Source organism: Schistocerca gregaria, unplaced genomic scaffold (genome assembly GCF_023897955.1).
Source record: "Schistocerca gregaria isolate iqSchGreg1 unplaced genomic scaffold, iqSchGreg1.2 ptg000946l, whole genome shotgun sequence".
NCBI lineage: Eukaryota > Metazoa > Arthropoda > Insecta > Orthoptera > Acrididae > Schistocerca > Schistocerca gregaria.
In genome coordinates, this window is record NW_026062299.1 from 125,013 (window position 1) to 148,917 (window position 23,905).

General features: G+C 39.4%; 5 protein-coding genes across 8 annotated transcripts; 4 read left to right on the forward strand and 1 right to left on the reverse strand.

Annotated features, from left to right (window-relative positions):
• Positions 1–366: 366 nt before the first annotated feature.
• LOC126325799 (2-Hydroxyacid oxidase-like) lies at positions 367–6,035 on the forward strand. 2 transcript variants are annotated; one of them, XR_007560390.1, is made up of 6 exons: positions 367–518; positions 686–838; positions 937–1,054; positions 1,682–4,640; positions 4,750–4,996; positions 5,429–6,035. XR_007560390.1 is itself a non-coding variant. In XM_049995281.1 (6 exons), the coding sequence occupies exons 4-6, from the start codon at positions 4,364–4,366 to the stop codon at positions 6,003–6,005; spliced, it is 1,101 nt and encodes a 366-aa protein (XP_049851238.1). In that variant the 5' UTR covers positions 418–518; positions 686–838; positions 937–1,054; positions 1,682–4,363; the 3' UTR covers positions 6,006–6,035. The 2 variants fall into 2 exon arrangements, 1 of the variants encoding a protein (XP_049851238.1); XM_049995281.1 differs by having other exon boundaries at positions 418–518.
• A 1,756-nt stretch (positions 6,036–7,791) lies between these two features.
• On the forward strand, positions 7,792–13,911 carry LOC126325836 (uncharacterized). Its single transcript, XM_049995327.1, has 6 exons — positions 7,792–8,009; positions 8,313–10,731; positions 10,919–10,992; positions 11,097–11,501; positions 11,570–13,325; positions 13,441–13,911. Exons 4-6 carry the CDS (start codon positions 11,304–11,306, stop codon positions 13,473–13,475), a joined length of 1,989 nt encoding a protein of 662 aa, XP_049851284.1. The 5' UTR covers positions 7,792–8,009; positions 8,313–10,731; positions 10,919–10,992; positions 11,097–11,303; the 3' UTR covers positions 13,476–13,911.
• LOC126325873 (transcription initiation factor TFIID subunit 1-like) lies at positions 13,695–17,626 on the forward strand. The gene is made up of 5 exons (XM_049995379.1): positions 13,695–13,717; positions 14,403–14,526; positions 14,700–14,796; positions 15,518–17,447; positions 17,545–17,626. The coding sequence occupies exons 1-5, from the start codon at positions 13,695–13,697 to the stop codon at positions 17,624–17,626; spliced, it is 2,256 nt and encodes a 751-aa protein (XP_049851336.1).
• Positions 17,615–21,460, forward strand: LOC126325837 (transcription initiation factor TFIID subunit 1-like). Of its 2 annotated transcripts, none has more exons than XM_049995328.1 (2): positions 17,615–20,755; positions 21,421–21,460. In XM_049995328.1, exon 1 carries the CDS (start codon positions 17,668–17,670, stop codon positions 20,272–20,274), a length of 2,607 nt encoding a protein of 868 aa, XP_049851285.1. In that variant the 5' UTR covers positions 17,615–17,667; the 3' UTR covers positions 20,275–20,755; positions 21,421–21,460. The 2 variants fall into 2 exon arrangements, with proteins under 2 accessions (XP_049851285.1, XP_049851286.1); XM_049995329.1 differs by lacking the exon at positions 21,421–21,460 and adding an exon at positions 21,062–21,105.
• On the reverse strand, positions 20,814–22,347 carry LOC126325838 (meiotic recombination protein SPO11-like). 2 transcript variants are annotated; one of them, XM_049995331.1, is made up of 5 exons: positions 22,173–22,309; positions 21,957–22,025; positions 21,795–21,861; positions 21,272–21,721; positions 20,836–21,209 (listed from the first exon to the last, which is right to left on the reverse strand). In XM_049995331.1, exons 1-5 carry the CDS (start codon positions 22,180–22,182, stop codon positions 20,849–20,851), a joined length of 957 nt encoding a protein of 318 aa, XP_049851288.1. In that variant the 5' UTR covers positions 22,183–22,309; the 3' UTR covers positions 20,836–20,848. The 2 variants fall into 2 exon arrangements, with proteins under 2 accessions (XP_049851287.1, XP_049851288.1); XM_049995330.1 differs by having other exon boundaries at positions 20,814–21,209; positions 21,957–22,347.
• Between the last annotated feature and the right edge of the window lie 1,558 nt (positions 22,348–23,905).

Consider the following 23,905-nt stretch of genomic DNA (forward strand, 5'->3'; position numbering starts at 1 on the left):
GACCCTATTAATAAAAAACGCTGATATGCCAACACCCTACTGGGCTGAAAAAACATGCTTACTGATAGACCAAGAAGCTTTATACAAATTATTTGAGTCAGCGTTCATATATGATATATAGTGTAGTTCAAATTTTAAAAATCCGTTAGAACTCTATGTACTCGAAGGTAGGCATCAATATAATGCAGCCTTCAGCTATTTATCTTTGCTCGTTTGCTCACCAAGTAGCGCGTATTTTTTTTGAATATCTATTAAAAATTTTGTATGAGAGCGTATGCCGACCAGCATTTATGTATGCATAGGCAACTGTCATAAATTTTATTTTTTTGTATATCAACTGAAAGAATCCCGGCCTGTTTCAAGAACTTTATTTTGTTGTGCTCTTTCAATGCCTACGTATGGACTATCCAGGTCAATTCGCTGGATGCTCCAGTGTAAACAGGAAGCTTGAAGCTATTTCAGAATGGGTATTAGACAAAGCTGACGTACCATGCGAAAATGGCCTGAGCTCATGCACGGTATGTGTGTATTGTTAAATATTCATAAAAAAGAAGGCTATCAAAAATTTTATGTTGAATTAGTCATGTGCATTCAATGTCTACTTTTTTGTTTCAATCCTTCAAATGCCCTTTATCGCGGTAAAGTTGAATATTAACTATAAATGTCTTTTTACATATACAATTAGTCCCTTAACGTTTGGGAGCCCTGTTCCTTTCAAGATCAATTAGTGATGCTGCCACTAGAATTATTCACTCTAAAAGCTGAGGAGATTGCTACTCATATATTTAATTTCGAAGTTTGGCAAAATTTGTCACCTGAAAATAAGGGAGAGTTAAATGTACGAAGCAATTGCTAGCTGTTCTTTAGTTTATAAGGTCAAATTATTTTTTGCCTGTTAACCGATGTTAATATGCTGTTTCTAATTCGACTTAGTAGAAATATTTGCCAAATACATCAGATCCAACTGAATCAGACTCGATTGTGAAATGGATTTTTTCCAGAGAAAACGTTAAATTTGGAAATCCTGTATATCAGTTCATCAAGAAGTTATTAAGTACGCCAATATTGGCTAAAGCCAATGCATATACATTTCTTTATATAACACCAATCTATGAATGTTTATTCAACTAGTCGGGCTAAACCATCAAAACTGAAACATGGATGGAACTTTTTTGTGTGGTTGTTGTATTGCTTAAATGAACCTGTCGATAAGATTGAGTATATTTTTTCATTTCGGGACCTTAGAGGAACTTATTCTCTGAAAGATTTCAACGATATAATACTGTGAATGTTAAGGGTCATATAACCATATTGTTTGAACTATTTGTGATAGCGTGTTGCTTCCCATATATAAAAATAGGATATAGGAGAAGCAAGTAAATGTTTGTTGATGCGCGATGAGGTGTGTTTAGACTTATAAAATGTTCATTGAATGTCTTTGGTGTAATGTTACGATTAAATATAGTGTGGACAAAAACGTTACACTTTATTTGTTTGAAGTGTACAGTTACTATAGTTGTTTAAATGTGCATATCATATAGAGATATAAGGGGATCTTATAAGACACTGCTTATACGGCTCTCTGTATTTGAAAACCTAAATCAATTGGCTAACTGTCCTTTTGTAATTGTGTTACTTGAACAACTTCTGGTTAATTTTTCCTGGTACGGTTCGACTTTAGGTGGTGAATACCATTTGATGATCTCTCGATTAAAAAATAAAATTCGAGAAGTTGAGAAGAAACTCCATCATCTTTCAATGAAGTCATATCATATTCGTTTAATTCGATTTGTCCTAGAATACAAGAGAAAAATAGGTCTTCGAGTAGATGATAACTTGCTTAACTTTTTTCGTCAGCTGCCATCTGACACAGATAAAGAGGCATTCCGTTATTTATCTCGAGCCAGAAATCGTTTACTAATGCGCGTGAGAAGACGACACAGCGGAATCCAATTATCAGAATTGATAGGGCAAATATCGAATGTTATTTCGAATTTGGAGCAGGAGTTGTTGAAAATAAGTCGACTCAAATCGAGCTCAAGCACCGAAGACATGCCATCTATTGATGGATGGATGGCGGATTCATTGAGTCCCGATTCACTAAATCCAGACCCTATATCCTATCAAATTTCTTCGCTATTGAAAAATCCCTTACTATCTAATTCATTATCCACGGCACATAATTTAAGTGGCTATAGTTGGATTTCATGTCCAACGTTGCTGTCAGATGACATTTACATTCATCTAGAAGATGAGCTTGATGACGACGATTCGGACATAGCGTCTCTTCAAAATATTTCGTGTGATCAACTATCAAACATGGATAATTTTTTGTTAATGAATGACGAAGACGGTTTAATTGACGATAAAAAATTACTAAAACAAAATCTTCTATTGAAAAACAAAAAGAGAAAGCGCGAAGAACTGAATGAAGCTGATTCGACGATGATGATGTCCCTTACTTCTAAGAAAAAGCGTGAAAAGAGAAAAGAGCGTAGGAAGATGCTACCCGTATTACCATTTGAAGAAGTATTTTCACTTTTTCCGACGATCAAGCGAGAAATGGAAAAGCATGCTCCTAGTCCCGTCTCTTTTGAAACTCTGTATCATGCGATTGAAAAAGAGCCTAAATTGATGGCACAGATACCTGTAGGCTACGATTTAACTCAAGTATTGGTATTTGCATTAAACATTCTTCAGAAGCCACCTGCAGACTTTGTACAAATGAGTAATAACGGTACAGTTGCCAATAGTAAAGGTGGTTCCAGTCAAGCTGAAGCACATAGTCAGGACTTTAAAAACGAAGATAAGAATATCGCAAGTAAACAGGCCCTCAACTCTGCGTCATTCTCAAATCAGTCTTCTTCATCTCCACTTTCACCATTTGTTGTGGAAGTCGATCCTGGTGCTTCTGGTTCTACATTGTCTGGTATGTCTTCTGATCATACACATGCTTCTACTTCTTCTACCTTGACATCTGGAATATCTAGCCCTTTTTTGTTTAATTCTGTTAAAGATAAACTTTATGCCTGGAATCTGCCATCGTCGAATCTACTTGCTGATCGTTTAGAGCAGTTGGAAATTATATTTTTCTTTTCCCTGACTAGAAACCAACTCTCCCCTGACCACTTGGAGCTCGAATTTAATATGTCGAAACAGATGAAGGCACCCCAAACGCTTGAACCTATACCTGAACATGTGAGCAAGGAGTTTCGAGAACAAGAACTCGTTCGATTTGCAAACGCTGAATTTCCCTTTGTATACCATTTTTCTAACCCACCCAAGGGTCACTCGTCCAAAGTCATTGCACCACCCTTGCGCAACCAAGTTTCAACATTACGGCCGAATACGTCTCTGCGCACTGATCGGCCAGCTTTTGTAAGTTTGCTTGCATTGGTCAGAGATGCACTGTCTCGTTTACCAGGAGGTGTAGGTACTCGCCCAGATGTTACGCTTTTGCTTAAAGATTCACAATACGTCTTAGACAACGTAGAAGCTACACAGCTTAATTCCGTCGTTAGCGGCGGCCTAGATCGACTTCATTCTGAGTATGATCCTTGTGTTCGCTTCGATAATGACCTGAAGCTTTGGATAAACCTACATCGCCAGCGAAATGAGCAAGACCACATTCGTATGAAGGATATCGAGGAGAAATCTAAACTGCTTGATTTCGGCCATTCCTCTTCTGCATCTTCATCAATTGCTTCACCTCCGTCTGACCCGGTGTCATCAAAATCATCCCAACCCGTCAATTACAAACAGTCCTCATATCTACATAGTCATAATTCCGGCCCCAAAGCCGGAAAACAGTCCAGCTCTTCGTCTGAGCAACAAAAGGATGGAAACGTATCTTATTCTTGTGTGCTCAGTGAGCGATATACAACTACAGAAGATGGTAAAAATAGTTCGAGCTATTTAAGAAATGCACTTGCGGATCCGGACATTACGAAGAGCACACCTTACGAAGGCTTTCATGACGACGACGAAATAAAGTCCTGATGTTTCCATATTATTAAAATGTTCATGCAGTACCACTCCTCCGACTAGCTCATCAAACAGGCCTAATAGTCTCGAATACTTATTAATTTCCTTTTTTATTGTGCGTTATTTATTATGCTTGACTCAGTACTAATACGTAGTGTTATTAAAACGGAGGTGCTGTAATATAGATGTTGCATGCCATACTAAAATAAAAACTTCCATGGTGTCATATATATTCATTTTCCGTCTTATTCGGTCGCTGGCAATTTTTCTTCTGCATACATGTTCTTGCACGATTGCTCTATCCGTTGTGTTGACGAAAAATTTTTAGATTTTAACGGCTGATACCATTGTTTATCTTGTTTTTTAACAACTCTTTCAAATGAAGTCTAAATTCTTACCGCTTAACGTCCGAGATCTGAGGCGTTGTAGCCGAATTATTAAACTTTCTCGTTCGGCTTATGATTATTGCGCCTCTGGGTCGAGAGACCAATTTACGTTGAAGCAAAATCTAAAAGCATACCAAAATTATAATATCATACCACGTGCATTAGTAGGAGGTCTATCCTCCGCGAATACAAGAACCGCTATTCTTGGAGAGTCTGTTGATTTTCCTGTTTTGATAGCGCCAACGTCTATGCATAAATTAATGCACCAAGGTAATAAGACAACACATACTTGTATTAGTTGATAAGTGAAATGAATCCCTTCCTAAAGAGATAGTAAACATGCGTAATAACTGTGTCATATTATGTTGCATATAACTAGATGGTGAAGTTGCTACTTATAAAGCGGCTCTTAAAATGAACACGATTTATTGCATGAGCAGTCTGGCGACAACTACAGCAGAAGATATAGCAAAGCACAGTGATCGTTTACGCTGGTTTCAATTGTATATTGCAAAGGACAGAGAACGAACCAAAAGATTGGTTTTTAAATTGACACAGCTGGGGTTCAAAGCATTAGTTCTAACGATCGACACACCAATTTTGGGAGTTAGAGAAAAGGACATAATGTACGCTTAGTTGGTCATTATATTTGTGTAATTTTCAGTGCGATTTAAACGAATGAATGAAGCTATCATTTTGCTGTGTTTAAAAGGAGGAGGAGTGACGTCGTATGTACTACGTGTATGTACTATAAGTGATTGATGCAGTTAGCTGTGAAAGAAATATGTTAAAATATGAAAAGAGTTTAGCATGTCTTGTAGAATAGTGCATTGATTTCTATATCAGCGTATTGTGGCAACAGTTATTAAGATTGCATTAATTTTTGGCAAATGTCATCGAGATATCTTTTGTTATCAAACAGTGTTGAAATTTCACAGGTAAATACATTTCAAAGAATCATATGCAGTCCAGGTGGTTCCTACGATTTTCATTTGCTGTGTGAGTATTTCAGGTTTTATCATTCGCTTGTTTTATAACTATTTTAATGCTGTCATTAGAAACGGTTTCAGCCTGCCAAATGGGATGCGGCTTGAAAACTTCGAAGATGATCCGAATGCTGCTGTTTCAGGCGAGCATGGGATCATGTCAGGCTTAAATCGATTTTTTCATACCTCTGTTGATATGGATTTAAAGTGGTCAGATATCAATTGGTTGAAGAGCATAACAAATCTGCCTATTATTTTGAAGGGGGTTATGTGCGCTGATGATGCACAGCTTGCTCTCGATCATAACGTAGCTGGAATTATTGTTTCAAATCATGGCGGCCGACAACTTGATACAGTTCCAGCTACAATTGATGTCTTACCAGAAATTGCCAATGCGGTTTGTGGGCGTATTCCTGTGCTTTTAGATGGAGGTATTCGTCGTGGAACGGACATTTTTAAAGCTCTGGCTTTGGGTGCTAATGCTGTGTTAATCGGTAGACCCATCTTGTGGGGCTTAGCGTACAATGGTGAATCTGGCGTTGAACTTGCCCTAAATTTTTTGAAAACAGAGCTTCTAGAAACTATGATCTTAAGTGGTACTCGTTCTATTGACGAAATTCAGGCAAAGCATATAAGAAGAGCAATTTAGTTCAGAAGAGCTCTTTATGTATAAATTAAATATTCCAGGAATTTTCTGGACCTTCAGAACATGATAAGACTGAAGTTTATAAGAAAATACTCGAGCCGTTTTTCTTCAGTTGGATTTCATTAATTAGCAAATTGGGCTTTCAAATAGACAGCTTTTATTATTCTTAATTTCTGTCATCTCCTTGTATTATTTTCTCATCAGTCATTTGCAACCTATGCAGTCCTTTTGTACGTGGCGTCTTCTTTTGGCCTCATGGAAATTCTCAAATATGAAATAATTTCAAGCATATCTAGAAAATATGAGGTATTGTTTAGGTCATACTGCACTTTATCTCTTGTGCTATCTGAACTGATTCTATTGACACCCTCAAGTTTTGGATATTAATTTATTTGAATAAATAGCTAAAACTAAAATATGTCTAACTTGAGAATTTGCTAACGGAATCAAATATATGCGCTTATTTGAAATACAAGCCTAGCTGTTGAATACTGCAGGTGTTTGTAAGAGCTCTAAGGTTTATTTTGTTTTCCACAAACTTTGGTAGTTTTAGCCTTGTAGTATTTTCTATTCCAACTTAATACCTCTCTTATAGGACCAATTCATCACCTTGTATTTTCGCATTAATTATCGGCGTTTGTGCGGTTATAATATGATACCCTTGTGCATTGACTGCTTTAAACCTTGAATATATGCTGTTTGTACCAAGCCAACTCTCTGATCGATTCCATAATATCGTCACATGCTCGATGAGTACAAGATTTTTTCGGTAAGAGAGTATATTCTTCTGGATACCACCTTCTGACCAGTTCTTTGACAGTACTCACATCAACTATTCGATAATGAAGCATGTCCATAAAATTCGGCATATATTTTAGCAAAAACGATCTGTCCGTGCTTACGCTATTTCCAGCTAAAGGACACGATTTAGGCTCAACATGCTTCTTCAAAAAATCGACCATCGTCTCTTCTGCATTTTCTATAGTTAAATTGCTCTTTCGCACTTCTTCGGTCAGTTGAGACAAGTTCTGTACGCACCAAGGATCCATCAGATTTAAGACCTCTTCTGATTGATGAATAACCAAATTAGGAGACTTTGATGTTTGAACAATCAATTATTCATCAACACCGTATCATATAGAAATCTTTTATTAGTCCTAACCTCATAAAACAGCCAAAAAATTTTGGCTTATCTGAACGTTTCAATAATACATCTCAACTTTTAGTTTGTCTAGGAGAGTTCATGTCTCCTATGTTTATTTTTAGCCTAGTTTTACATACTTTTGCTATAATATCTAAATTTGAATTTGTTATGATACACGCCATCTCGATAATATGATGCTTTTGGACGTCTAAGCCCGTCATTTCTAAGTCTACCCACACCAAATGTTCAGAGTCTTCTTTTTTCAATGGATGATTATGCATGGTGCTTTTTAGTACTCTATGTTTTAGGACGGGATATTTAAGGCTTCTAAAAATTTTACTATTGATCAAAAATTGCATTTTGATCAGCTAGTCTTTGTAACTTTTTTCTATTTTTTTCAGTACATCCTATTTTTTTAAATCTGCCTTCACTTCCGCAGATTTTCTTCGTCTTTTCTTCAGCTTGAATTGTCTCTATCACACGAAACATTCACATGCCACAAAAAACTACATGTTTCACCCTATATTCTGGATGCATGAATTAGTTAAAACAGCTCAGGATTGGCCGAACCCTTTTCTCGTATTTCTGCATATTTGTCTACTGATAACGTAGTGTGTTTACCGACTTTAAGTTTATGAATTTACCAAACATTTTCAAGAAAAGACCAATTCTATAGCTAGAAATATTGCTTTTTTTTATGCTAGCTCTAGTCTCCTTCTCTTATACTGTGCATCGCATGGTTTTAGTTTTAAAAAGAAGCTAAAAGACTTAACACATGGGAGGTAATGGTCATTCTCGACCAGTCAGATTTGCAAGTCCAGCAATAAAGAGGCGAATTTCCAAAACGACTGCATCTAAAAAAGGTAGTGTATGGATTATATATGAATTTGAAGCCATATTATATATATTGCTTTGTTCGATTATCATATAGTGCTCACATAAACTGAATGTCTATTTGAGCAAACGTTCCAGTATAAATTAATTTTTAAAAATTCATCATGTCTAGATACACTGTTAAACTCGAGTATGCCATTTGAATTTCTTTGTTTAATTTTACAATCTCGTTTGTGTTGCCACAAATGTCACACTAGTTTGAATATTCTCCTGTTTTTTGTACAACATATCAGTTCAACAGTATTAATCTTATCTCAAACCATTCTATCTAGCTGGACTCAAACTCTACGTTGGAAGACAGGAAGCTCTGATCATAAATGACGAAAAACCAGAAAAACGTCAGGACAGCGATTCACCTCTTTCATTTCATAAAGGGATATCTGATTCTTGCGAGCTAGTCAAACCCTCTTTATCAGCTATGCTGACATCTGACCTTTTATTGCCACCACCTTTTTCGGAGACGCATCCCTCTTGTTTGGTGAATGAGTCTCCGAAAGCCCCCGTTGAAAGCCAGATCAAGGAAAATGCATTGATTAGCGAAATGGATTCTTATCAGCTTTACTGCCACGCAATGTCGCTGATGCATTCTATTCAGGTAATCCTGAGCTCAAATTTAGAGCGCTTGTTCTTGCAACTGACTGATTTTTCGGCTTCAGTGGACCAAATCTGTATAGAGATTCAGCAACTATCTTATGTTACATACCAAGTTAAAAGAGCGATTGATATGTCTATGCATTCTACTTTTTTGATTGCTTGTAATCTTCAAGATATCGTGTCACAAAATGCGATGATTTCTTTGAAATGCCATGATAGCAACTTATTTAACTCTTTGCCAACTTGGAGTTGGAAACTAATAGAGCAACTCGAAATTCACTTTAAGAATTTTTTTATGCAATCTGTACGCGGGAGGTCGTATGCACTTCGGCTCCAGCAGCGAAATTTGCGACGTTATATAGATGACAATACAGACACATTTATTACTGTTTCTTTAGGACATGTAGAATCCACAGACTCTCAATGGTCTAAAGTAAGCTCTTTTAGACATAAGACATTGAGTTGTATTCATACAATCCAGAAGGAATGCGATCATATTGTTGAAGGATTTAGAGTCCAACATTTGGTGGAGAAGAAATCCGGCTCCAATTCTAAGCGTTCTTCAATAATTTTTCCATATATGTGCTTGCGTGGCCCTATGCGCACATCCAGTTGCACAGAATTTATATCTGGCCAATGTCCAAATTCATTCGTCAGCTCTGATTTGGAAGAGTTGATAATATTGCATCGTGCAGTAATTAAGGTGAATGAATTGATTCAAGATCTGTTTCGAGCATTTTCTGAAACACAAAACAATTCAGATTTAATCTCAGCTCAGATATGCCCTATCATCCGATCTAAGCATCCGTCTTTGATTTGCAGACGTCTAGAAAAATGTGAAGAACGTCTTACTAAATCCATCTACGATTTGCAAGCAATCTGCTCCCATTTTCAATCCTGGCCCTTGGATTCAATCCGCGATTCTTTTTCGGAACTGTTTGACCAACTTGACTACATGAACATTATTCAATGCACTTTGCGAGATATTCATTATACTTTGATTATTTGCAAGTTTCTGTACCATCCTAGTTTGTTCGACATCGACAGCGTTTCGGAACACTTCATAATGCTTTGCCAGAAGCTAACTGATATTAGGCCTTATATGAAAAAACTACATGAAAGGTTTCCTTTTCAACTGCTAAATAAGCAAATAGCAGATTTTTCGCAGGTTCCGCCTCAAAAGCTTCAGGCATGGGTCATTCAGTTCATAATAGATTCATTACTTTACACAATTGATTTACTGCCGAATTTGTTGAAGGACCTAGCTTCGCATAGCTTGGTTGTTTGGCCGCTTTTAGACCAGCAAACCAAAACAACAGAAAATCTCAGTAAATTTGTGTGTAAAGAAAAACAACATTTGCGAGACAACGACCCTATTATTCGGACTCAGGCAAACCGTTTGATTCGATTGTTGTGCTCGCTTGAAAAAGGCTTGAGCTTGGGACAGGAATTCCGAGAAGATGACTTAGTGAATTCGTTAGCTGACTTGGATGAACAAAATAAGGCCGAGGCAATAGAAGATGCGATAGCAGATTCAGAAATGGTCACTTGCAAAGCAGGAGAGATAAAGTCACCAGAAAAGGAGATTGTTGTAAGTCATAAACCCATCGCCTACACGAAAGATAATAGCAAATTTGTAAAAAGAATTAAAAACACTAATGTTCAATCGGTTAATCAGATAACGACAATTGAAAGCGAATATGAAGAAAATGACCAATTTAAATCAAGAAGTAAAGCTCTGAAGAGCAAGACAACGCAAATCCAGAAGAAATAGATTTAGTTGCTCGAATAAAATGTTCGAGTGGCTTATGAGAAAGGAATTAGCATTATCATTACTGATCAGTCGATTGCCTGATTTAAATGAGGAATAGGTGTTTATTGAATCGGACTACCAAAATCGAAATTATTTTTATTGATTGTATTATTTCAGTTGGTCTCTACTGGTGAACTCGGCTTCTTTGGTCACAAAAACACTCTACCTATATCCGGCTCTACGTCTGATATTTCTACCTATAAATCAGTGTTTATTCGGTTATCTGTTCCCATTAAATCCGGGAATAAAGTTATAGAGTCTAATAAAATATATGACTTCTTTGGGTACGCAGGGAGCACACAGGTACTCTAGCAGAACCGTTGAATGCACTGTTAGCATTTGCTTCATGAGGATGCTATATGCTTTCAAGGACGAATTTTTGCTCTACATCTTCCTATAATAAGCTAAGGCTTACTTTTTTGATGTTGACGTATTTTGCTTGCATTGACTTTATACGCTTCCAACCGATAGTGCGAAGACACTGATTAAGGACATTAATGAGTTATTTTGGTTAGACAGCACAGGGGGCGGATAATGTAAATAAAGTAAGGCTCGATTGCAATGTGGCGCTTTTTCGAATATCAGGTAATTTTTTATTTGCGCATTATTCATCATGTCTAATTCCGCTGCTACTTGGCCCACAATCCAGAACAGTTGCTCAGTGCCTATTTCGAAGACGCGTTTCTATTCTAGTGCAGAATTTACCATGAACAGCTTATTTCAGTATTCGCGCTTCTGCAATTGTCATCCATGATGGCTAACGTAGTACGAAGAATACAGACATAAATATTTTATAATTTTTTTTATTTGTTGACCATTAATTCGAAACCCAGTTGTTTTTTAATATAAGCTTATAATGCTCGTTGCGTTTTTCGAAGATATAATGAATTGCAAGCTAGAACTAAACTCTCATCCATTGTATTCTTCTGAACTTCCGGTAGACTCTACTTTTTCACTCGAGCCCGTGGACATTCATTCACCTATTCACTCTTCTTTGTCAGCTCTCATCCCATCGTCTTCCAGTTATCATTCTGGACTCAAATTCTGCTTAAAGGTTCGTGTATTCTGCATTTTATTCGAAGTTTTCTGGGTTTGTTGCACAACATTCTAACATTCTTGAAGTCATTGCTTCATGCATCTAAAACCCTCCACACGGCATCAGATGCGTCTAAAGTATCTGAGAATTTGGACAATGCGTCCTTTCTTAACTGTCAATACAAGAAAAGCCAGGACCTTGATTTATCTATTCACACTTCTAAATCTGCACTTGGAAATCCTATTGCCCTAACTGAGTCCAAGGAAATACTAGTGCCTGGTCTATCTCCACCTAAATGTATGGGTGAGATTGAATCACCCCCGAAATGGGTGTATCCGCCGTATTCGTCATCTGCACACACATGTGTATATGAAGATTCTTTGATGCATTCTAGCTGGTGTTCGAACGAATATTTATCTTTGAATCCGTATGCGACATGTGACTATCACTACAGCTGTAGGTGCGCTTCGAAGCCGCAATGCATACAAAACTGTTTAGAGTTTGACAAGGAAGAATCAAATTCTTTGAATGAGCTTTTTGAAATTCAAGCTTCAGAGAAGCAGCCGGATGAAGATCTAGATTTGTCGAGAAAATTAAGTGCTGATATGATTGTTGAGCAGGAAAACCTAGAAATTTTGAATCATCAATCATATGAGCAGATAGACAATTCTTCAATTTTTTCACTATCTTCACCGTTTCCAGAGTACAATCAACGGCTGAACGACATAGAGAGAAAAAGCGAGGAGGAAAACCGGCCCAATATTCTAAGCAAGAACAGAGATGAAGACGTATTCAGTCTAGACAATTCAGAAGTCAGGCATGAAATGGATTACAACGGTACGATTGTTGCTGCATTGGACCGCAATAACCACGGTGACGTAGGAATAAATCACCCATTTAACCAGCATACCGGCAATAAAAAATTAGAGCATAGTCAAGTATATTCCAACCATCGTATGACACTTGACAATATCCAAGACTATCAATTGAATAGAGGCCGAACTGTTGATCATTTTGAAAGAGTTCCTAATCCAGACAAACATAAATCAATTCCATGTGATTCTTTTATAAACCAAGAAAATAACTTAGTTGAAAAAAATACTTCTCAGCTCAGCCTATCGAATATTACAGATAAAGTGGCACGTCGGCTAAACTGTGAAAAGATGAATAATGCTTTTGAACCAGCCTCTAGGCCGCCAAAATCATGTCCATCATCTGATTTGGATCTTGAAATCACCAAAGCCAAGCTCCGAAGCTTAATGCCAGTAGATATTCCAGCTGATTTGCTGATAAGCATAAGTTCAGAGGAATACATCGCCTACGTAAATTATCTAAAAAGGTCTGACCGATCATGGAACAGCGCTCAAGAACAAGCCTTTAAAGCTCAAAAACGTCGAATTAAGAATCGTGAAAGTGCGCAGAACTCTCGTTTACGTCGTAACGAAAATGTGGTCGAATTAAAATCCAAAATCCGAGACCTGGTGATTCAAAGAGATGAATTTAAGCAGAAGATTTCAGATTTGAATGCACTGCTAGAAAAAAAGGACAGGGAAATTGAACAGTTGAAAAATGTCACGAAAAAGAGAAAAATTAGCGAAACAAAGGAAAAGATAACTTATAGGAAAAATTACATTGGTAATTGCCACACATGTCCTGACACCTCCAATAACGCTGTTATACATCAATATTGTACAAAGCAAGAGCATGTATCTACTTCTAGCAATAGAATGGTTAACACCAAACACAATGACACTCCAAAAAGGAAATATTCTTCTTGTCTCGACTTTCAACTCAGACCCAGTAAATTCTTAGAGTTGTCTATGTTTTTTTGTTTGGTCCTGTGTATGTTCACCATAGGTGCCTTTTATCATCCAGTATCGTTTGATTCTGTTTCTCATGTTTCTTCTTCTCTTTTCCAACCTTCCTCTAATGCCGCCTATTTGTACCTGTTTAATAGTGACCTCACGCATTTCTACAATTCGTCGTCTATGAATGTCATTGATACTACTCCCATCAGCCCATTGCCTTTTGCTTTCTCTTCTTCGAGCGATGCTACGCCCTTTACATATTTGTTCAAATCCTATGCGTTGTACGCCACAACTACAAATATATCGACCAAAAAATACCATGGCCTCTATAGATGTCATAGATTTCTCATTTATTCGCCCGCATATATACTCGCATCTATTGTTGATCATACATGCTGAATACATGATTCCTACAACACCTATCAGGCAAGTGCATAATGGTTTGGCCGCCTTTAGCCCTAGATTCTAAAGAATCTGCGCAAACCGTCTCTCTATTGGTTCTAAGCAATTCCTGTCTGCGCAAATTATTGTTTGTTTTTCCTCTTCCTTCATTGTTAGCAATTTTGACCAATACTATCTCAATACCATTGTACATACATATATTATATATAGCTTTACTGCATGCAGCTTTTAAACATAAAACTGTAATTCTATTATAGAAAATCGTCTAATTACCCTGTTTTTTGACTTGCATTATACACCCTCTTCAATTTTTATATGATGCCCTGGTACTTTTGTCCACGCTTGTTCTTTTTTATTCCCTTTTCATCAGCGTTCATTTTTAGTCTGTCTATCACCCAGACCTTAGGTTATTTTTTCTACTCTTGCATTTAGTTGAAGATAATGTCATTTGTATCATTCGTTTTCTCCTATTCTTTCATTTTCTTCTTTTTTTATTCTTGTATCTAGTCAAAGATAGTGCCATGTATTATTCCTTCATTTTTTTCTTCTGTTTCGACAATTCACCACTCTTTAAATTTCAATCTGGATTTGTGTTCAGTTTATTAAATACACTATAATTTACTCTCAAATACAAACCTTGACGCTTTTTTTTGTGCCTAAGATATAAATTAATCTTTATAACTTGTCAATTATTTTATCGAAATTTTAGAGATAAGTTATTCTTACCACTAAGCAGCTCTGCTTATCTCAAACCCTTCCAAGGCGGCATCATGGCCGGTACAGTCGATGGTCGTGATGCCATGGAGGGTATTTTGTACCAAGATACTGATCCTGTACGTTTTTCATAACCCGTGATTCATTTATCTGGCCACACTTTGAATATCTACAAACCATTTGATCTATACGTTCGAGCTAGTGCTCTTGGTTGGCCCTTGCTGTCACTTAAATTCAGCTGGTTCTTAAAAATGTACAATCATAACCTACTATGCTTTTTCACGACTAAAAGGACTTGCTTGAAGCCAGGCGCATGTACCCTCATCTGTTCGAGAGTATAGACGTAGTTCAGTCAACTCAAGCGGGCGATCAGGGGCCAGAGGACGATGGTATGAATTTTAGACGGTTGTCTCGGCATTCGTATTATACAGTTGGTTTCGTGAATTTCTTAAGTGGTTTTGTTGCTAAATCTATATGAGTTTAAAAAGGATATGTGAATTATTTCGAGGCAGATTGGGTCAATTTTTAGATTTTTGAGCTAGGAGTTTTTTAAGAGTGTAAGCATGATATAGGTTTAAGTCAAAATTTCCATCATGTAATCCGTCCATACTACATAATTTTTTAAGAACAAATGAAGAAACCTTTATTCGACTCAGGATTCAAAAAGGCCTGATAATGAACTTTCGATTTCGATGTTCACTCCGTTGAAACATTTAGAAGACTAAAAATAGTTGCATCTTTAATTTTATTCGTTGAGGGTTACCTGTTCATATATATATATATATATATATACATATATACATTCCATGCTTCTTTTAATCCAATAATGTGAAACTTCAACGGTGTTACAATTTTCTTGATTCTTGTATATTCTGCTTCTGCTATGTTCATCCTTTTTGTTTATACGACAAATACGCGGTTGAATTTACATCGAGGTTCAATAGGCGTTTGTCGGCGGGCTTTATCTAGAAAAATCAAAAGGAAATAGGCTGTTATGTGTTTTAGATCCTATACAACGTTATGGAATTGCTTGTTTTTATAGTAATTATTACGACCCAATAGGTTTGTTTATTCAGAGACGTACTTACCATAAGTGTGCATGACATATAGCGATTGCTCATAACGCCGATGCCAAGGACTACTCTCATATAGATGTGACAGGAATTGAAGTTGAACGCTGGAAAGGAGATCCTCAAGAAGCAACGGATTCTCCTACTGCTGGAACTATGCCTTCAATTCCTTCAGTCCCCAAGCGATCAGATTTGGATCCAAAGTTTGCTTTGACAGACCGTTACATTTTATTTTACCACCACAGCAAGGACCCTATTTTGCGCCACTCTGAAATTTTTGCCAGCGTTATTCCAGATCGCGAGACCGTTACCCTTCAGGAACTTAAAGTGTCCCCCCCGATACCGCGCTCTGATCAAATTCCCCGCCTGGAAGACGACAGCGTTATTTTTTCCCGTATTCCAGGTGCCAACGAGTCTTTAGAAGATGCTACTCTACCGCACGACCAATCGGGAGGTTCTGAAGCATCCAATTTGAAAACGTCAAAATTGTCTCGACAGTACGCTTGGTGCTTTCCCCTTTATGAGCCGGCACCATCTCCTCCGTCAGTCTTTTTGTCAAAGAAGCTCACGAAAGCTACACATGAACCGTCGAAGGTAAATTGTCTGCAAATGCCCCTGCCCGAAGCACTTTCAGAGTTTGAAAGCTGGGATATCTTTTCAGACGAAGACAATGCGTTGTTTTCCCCCGTCGAACACCACTTTTGGGAGTACGATATAATTTGGGACTTAGACGAAGACCAACGCGGATTTAGCCGTTTAGACTCGTTGGATGATGATTCAAGTGCAAACGACAACCGCGTTTTGCCCGCTTCTTTTTCACAGCCGCTGTCTTGTTTCCACCTCCCGGCGTACTACGAACCCTACACCTTTTCAAGTACCAATCAAGACCGTCTGATCTATCTGTCGTCCGACTTTGACATTTCCCAATTCTCGGACCGCGTTCTTTTGTATTCTATTTTCCCCCCCGTCAATCGTTACCTCATTGTGTCCGACTGGGAGTCCCAGACCATTTGGGACGACGAGTCGCAGCGTCCTTTCCTGCCGCGCCTTCAGGTTCAGATGAACGACCTGTACATGCTGTTCGAGCCGGAAAACGCATCGGAGTATGAATCCGAACTGGACGCTGCGAATGGCTCTTCTCGTCCCCAAACGGTGAAAAAGAAGCCTCGAAAGCGCCATTTGTTGCTTCCCAGCTGTTCGCTGCAGTCAACCGAACTCCTGCTTCGTTCTCACCAAGATGCTCTAAAACACATTGACAAGTTTAATTTATCGAACGACAAGTACTACTTGGAAGGAACGCAGGCCGTCGCGCGCGCTCAAAAGTCCGCAATTTTGCAGCATTCTATGTACGCGTTGCTAAACGTGCTGATGAAGCCGTCTCTGACGACGAGCCAGCTGAAGCATTGGCACAAACCGATGGCCGTATTCGAGGCGAATCGAGTTTATTCCATTGACGTCCGGTCGAACAAGCGAAAGGAGCAGAGGAAGCAGGTGCTGAGTCTGGACATCATGAAGCGCAAAAAGGACTTGTCGGCGAGAGAGGGGCGAATAGTCATTGTTGAATATATGGAAGAGCGTCCGCCGATGATCATGGACATCGGCATGGCGAGCCGCATTTGTAATTATTGCCGAAAAATGAAGGACAAACAAAACAAGCCGACCCTATCGTTCGTAGATGGAGAAGATGTTTTTTTAGAAGTCGAAGACGCGTCTCCGTTTCTTGGGGACATTAGGCCTGGAGCCCAGCTCCAGGCGCTTGAGAACAATCTGTTTAAAGCGCCCATTTTTCTACACACTCCGGAGGAAACGGACTTTTTGCTGATACGCACCGAGCGTCGAAATAAGCAAGATTTGTTCTACGTTCGCGAAATTCCCGCTTTGTACATAGTTGGCCAACTCCATCCGATGCTGGAAGTCCCAGCCCCTAATTCTCGCCAGTCCACTCACTACATAAAGCAGCGCCTTCAGCAGTACGTGTTCCACATGTTTCGCCAAAAGCTCAACAACGGGAAGGTTAACGAAGAGGCGACTATGAAGATCAAAGAAATTCAAGACATGTTCGGTCAGTCGGAAAACGCTATCCGTAAGCGTCTCAAGGTCTGCGCAGAATTCAAGCGCGGCGGCGACGATTCCGGCGCGTGGGTGCTGAAGCCCAACTTTGTTTTGAAGTCCGACGAGGAAATTCGTACCATGGTCACGCTCGACGACGTTTGTACTTACGAGTCGCAGCTCGTGACTGCGCACCGTCTTCAAGAGCTTGGCATCAACTCTACTCACAGCATTGGCACTCCGTTTCATCGCGCGGTGCTCGCTCTGACGGATCCGTACCGCGCCAAGATCGCTCGTTTTATTGGAATTGAACTAGAGCTGACTTCCTGGAATTTGACCTCCAATTTTATCAAGGCCAAGTTTCAGCAGGGCTTGCTCCAGCTGACTGGATTGGGCACGGCGACGAGCACGCACGACTCCTACAGCTATCTCCGTCGTCCCATGAAGGTTGCCAACTTGAAGGCCGAGAAGGAGAAGGAGGCTAAAACTCAGGTTACGGGCACTGACCGCGACCTTCGTAAGCTGGACCTTCCGGGCCTCAAGGCGATTTTGAAGTCGTACGGCATGAAGGACGAGGAGATAGACGCGCTCCCTAGGTGGGACCAAGTGGACAAAGTCCGCTCTTTTGCCAACCAGAGCAAGGCGATTGACGAGGACGTCGAAGACGACAAACACAAGTTTGCTAGAGGGTCCCGCCACAACGTCGCGACTCATCAAGAGCTTTACGACGCAACGTGTCAGACTATTTTTAACAACCAGGTTAAAGAGCTGAGCAACACCGTCCCGCCCGAGTTGGACGAGGAAGATTCCTCCGACCTCGCGGAGATGATAGGCCTTGACATCGACGACGACGCCAAGCACACGTCGGGCAAAAAGACGAGCCAACAACAAGAAGAAGACGAAGAGAGGCTTTATCAGGAATTTGTTAAAAGTCTAGAGACAAAGGCTCAAACAGACGAAGACGCTGCTCAGAGCCAATCCAACACGCCAAACCCTCAGTTGTCGGATCCCACGTGTACGGAGTTCAAGGACGATAACGCTCTTTCGAGCAAATACAGTTCCATACTGGACGATCCGAATTTCGTGCCCGTCCCGCTGCATCCTGTCATGCGCATTCCTCTCAAGCCCGGGCTCTACATTAAGGTCACGCGCACCTCCCTCGATGGCTATGAAGAGTGCCAGTGGAGCGACAACCCCGTCTTGATTGAGGCTGCCAAGCGCAAAGACAAAAAGCCGTCTTTTCTCGTCCAGTCTTCCTTTCAGAAGCGCTTGCTTGCCAAACCCCTCAGCGAGACCGAAGAGCGCGAGCGCGCCAACAAAAAGCGCGAGAAGCGCAAGCTTCAGGAGCGCCTTCGCCGCCAGAAGAACCACGCCAAGCGCCAATTCCAGCTCCAACAAGTCATGCTGGGAAAAGTGAACGCCGCGGTCCCCAAGAGCAACAACAAGCTCCGCTGCGGTCGCTGCGGCATGATTGGCCACATGCGTACCAACCGCGACTGTCCGTTTTACACTGAAGAAGACGCCTATTTGTATTCTCTCCCCACAAAGCTTCGGCGCACCAAAGGCCGCAGGTACGAGTCAGACGACGAAGATCTCTACGACAGCGAAGAATACGAAACGCCCGTGGACGAGTTCGACAATTATGACGCTCGCGGCTTACCTGAACCGTCGTCCAACGTGAACGACCAAGGTCTTGACGACGACAAAATGAACGACGAAGAGATTGACTACGTCCAAAATGGCACCCAGGATATTGACCAAATCCAATCTTCCGATCAGCAGGAAGCCGGGACGTCGGCTCCGCCTCAAGGCGACGCCGAACTCCCTCACATCACGGGTTTGCCGTCATCTTCGCTAGACCAACCAAGTCAAGAAAACGTCTCAGACGGCAGTCAGAAAACCCAAGAAGAATCCATTCAAGTATGCGACAACCACGCCGCTTCAGGCGCCAACTTCGCCAACACCAATCTCTCTTCTGCCGCCTCTCAACAAGAGAAATTCGTTGTCAAATTGAGAGCTCACGATCGGCCGCCCGCTTCGTCATTCACCTCCACCACTTCCTCCGATACGCGGATTCGCCATTCTGGCTCGTATCCAATAAAAAAGCGCAAGTCCATCAACTCGGACGACGTCGACCTTATGTCCGACGACGACGCCGAACTCACTGAGCTCGACGTAGACGAGTACGATGACGACTCGTCTGAATTCTTCGCCTCTCGTACATCTCGCCGCTCTGCATACCCCAAGCGCGGTGGCACGCTATCTTCCACCCCCTCCCAAGATCGCTCCTCTAAGACAAATCGCTCCAACTCCAGTGGCGTCAATTCGGCCCAACTCTGCCAGGCGCTCAAGCAAATCTTCGACCCAATTTATTCTAACTTTGTCTACGAAGCCTTCAAACACAAAGTTAACACTCGCGACTTTCCGGACTACCCTCTTGTTGTTAAACGCCCCATGCACATGGACGCCATTCAGAACAAGCTTCGCAAGGGCGCATATCGTTCCGTTCAAGAATTTATTGCAGATTGGGAACTTATTAAGGCCAACTGTATCGCCTACAATCAAAATACGCCCAATCAAGATCTTATTGGCTACGCCCAAGCCCTCGTCTCCGAAGTCAAAAACGCCATCTGTGCCCAATCTTCTACCTTTCACGCATTAGACAGCCTCTACACGCCACCCGATGTTACCTCAACCAACTCGAACAACCTTTCATCTTATGAATCTCAAACCAATTTTGTCTCATAAAAAAGTAGCTCTTCACAAATGGCCGCGCAGCTCCCGATCCTCGCAGATACGGACGCCCACGGCGACTTCAAATTTCTCCAACTCCAACTTTGGCACGAGACAGCTTCTTATCTGCGTCCTCTTCCTAAACTCCTGCTCGTTCTTTTCTCAATTTGGCCTCTTCGCCGGTGCCCACTTTCCGTGTCTCTCGAGGCATATGATTACCCAACAACTGGAGAAAAATCTGGACTATAGAACCGTACTCACCGATCGAGCACAAATAGCACAATTAGACAAAAAAAAACTTCAGAAATTTTGGTTCTTTTAAAATGTATACATAATTTTACATAATCACATTGCGGTTTCTAATCCTGGCTAGTTCAGGTAACGCGGGGTCGCGCTCCCGTTTATAAAAATTTATTGAACTAACTCTTCTATCTATATAAATAAACACCCTTTCTAATAACAATTCTTACCACAACAATTCAACAATGAAAAAACAGTACGTACGCATTTTGGTACAGCAATAAATAAGAAAACCGCCGACTTCTTTGTCAAACTTTTGTAAAATTCAGCTTTCCGAATTTTATTTAATTCAGGGCGCCCCTGAATTAGACAGACTGCACAGTTTAGAAAAGAGGTAGTGTTTAGAAAAAAATCCAAATTTTTGGCTGGAGAAAAAACTCTCCGCTTCAGCTTTCTGATTTCTAGAAGCCATCAATTGAACGCATTTTTGTAAAATAGGTTGCATAAGTACAACCGGATTGCTTTGAAGACGACTGAGGAGTTTCAAATCACTCGAATTCAGATTTATGCGGTTCGTTTCTGAGACTTCGCCTAGCTCTACGCCAATCCATTTTGCAGAGGATGCAGACAAACAGTCTCGGTAAGAATAGTTTCTACTACCGTGACTGTATGTCAGGAAGATATTTATCCCATGTGGATCAGCATCTGTTCTTTGTAAAAACGGTAAGTAAAAAAATCGAGACACGTCGACGATAAGTTTATGAGGGCGTACAGAATGTATAACGGAAAATGATCGGTGAGCAAATTAACCAGATATCTCGTCCCTTCATCTGGATAGCCTTTACCGGTAATGAGAATGCAATTATATTTTTGAGTCAAATTCTCTTGGACCGCCAAATTAAATAGAGTTTCTTTTTCTAGGACTAGCACGAAGGTTTTTGATTCGCATGGAATGCACGAGGTGTCTATGGAAAATGAAAGATCGTCCGATGGAGAGGGTACGAGTTGCGGCTGGCTCCGACAATCAAGAACAACGGTTTCTCTTTTATCATCAGAAAAGCACGGCGTTTTAATAAGCAATGGCCCCATTATTAACCCCTTTTCCGAGGAAATAATGTTCATTCTAAATGTGGGAATTGAGAAAGTAGACGCGAATGCATTGATAATTCGATCGGTACAACGTTGACTTTGAAATAGTTTAGCATCAGAGTAGTAGATGTCACTAAAGAACGTATTTTCAGGTTATATTTAAAGCCTAGATTGAGAACTATCTCTTTCAGGATTATAAATCGTACCGCTTTTTTCTTATTACGTTTGTACACAAATTACTGTATATGAATTCAAGAACTCGTACGTATTTAGCTGTAGACATTTTAGAAAGAGTTAGACATCATTTGCACTTATGATTTATTAGAAGACAAACACGATTGGGTCTCGCATTTCAATTCAGGATGTACCAAATTCTTTTATTTGAGCGAGCGAAATAATTTGATAGTATTTTTGAGATGGACAGCTGGCTTTGATGACTTGCAATTTTTGATCAAAAAAGCTATTAGAAGGATGGGACGGAGGCAAAATTTTGATTTCGGCACCTCTGTCATGAATTATTGAGCTAATTATCTGCAAAATTAACTTTTCAATAGTGGTAGTTATAGTAAAATTGGTTGATGTACTTCTAGACATGTTGGATTTATAATTCCAATTAATGTGGTAAAATCGATGTTTGCCTACAAACACAGATGTTTCTAGTATAGTTTTGTAATATTTGAAACCATTCAGATGTTGCAGAGATTCCAATTCTACACAAACAAAGGGGTTTGTTATTTTTGCTGAACAGAAGTAAAGCAGCAATAAAAAACGTCAAATTTAACATATTTTTTTCTCAGATCGAAGTAGTCAAAAAATTTTATGTATGGGATATGGAAATCATATTAGATTCAATTAAAACAAATACAATCGATTAACGTAACACAAATTTGAGTGTGAGACTGACCAAAGGTCAACTTTAGTTCTGTTTTTAAACGATTTTTTGCATATAGTGGATAAAAGGTCATATCTTGATATTTTTCGGTAAGCTATAACTCAATAAGGCCAATGAGGGTATCGCAATTGCTATAAGTTCAATAAAAACTCAAATTTGTGTTGTATAGGCTAATAATTGAATTTGATTTTGCCCGTTTCGTTTGATTGAACATAATTTTTAAAAGCAGTTTAAATAAATCTGTAAAAGATTTTTGAATTCCCCAAAACAAATACTTACTTTCTCATATAAAGTGTAGGAAAAAGCTCACTAAATCATAAAATTGACCAATTTTAGGTTTAATTGAAAAAATGTTATCAATCTTGTAATAAATGAAGGATGAAATCAATTTAGATTGTTCGACGTAAAAATATATTGGCCGACACTTGCTTAATAGGACAATCTCAAACGTTGATTTCTCGCGATACAGAGGTATAGAATTTTTTGGTAAAAAGCACTGGATACGATGTAGCACTATCGGGCACACGCAATTTACAATTTTCTGTTTTTCTAGCCTTTAACGATATCCGTTAACCAATTTAATGAAACATTTTTGTTGTCTGTATTGTTTTATAGAGTCAAAAATTGTGCAAAAGTAACAGTACAGCGTTTACATTAGTGCTCTCATTTTACAAGCTTGCTAAAATAATAACTGTTTTCTAAATGCACATGAAATTTGTTACAATTTATCTTTGTTAGTTGAATGTGACATATCTAATATAAAGAACGGAATATGCGAAAACATCTATGCATAATGTGCTGACACAATTAATGGGCTGTAATTCTGTTTAATCGATAAGACATTAGATTTCTCGTTCTATTAAAAAATCAATTCGTTTTATTCAATCCAATTGTTCCTTCTATCCTACTTATGTGTCGTACTAGATACGAATTCTGTAGCCAAAATGGCGACACATTCAGCAATTTACTATCACTGTGAACTGCAATAGTCCCTCACTATACTCTAAGCAAAAAACTTTGTCTCTACGGCAATAATCTGTATTTCAGCTAATAGAACTATTTTCTTCCCTCTTAATCTATGCCTATCCTAAGCAATTTATTAGAAATGCCTAGATTTGCTGTTTTCATACTGGCAGATGTAGTATTCAGTTCAAATAACATCAAATACACAATTTTTAAAAGTTGCATCACTTTCACTTTATTGAATCAAACTCAGCAAGTTGATACCACTCTTTGCAAAAAAAAATCCTTCCTAAGCCTTGAATTTACACCTATCATTTAAATTTTAATTTGTACCTAAGTCCTTTTACGCTGTTGGTGTATGGTATGGTATCAATTGGTGAATCTGGCTATCGCTAATGTTCTGAACATTATTCCAATGCGCGCCTGCCCCTGATTAATGATACGCCAGCATGGTATACTGTA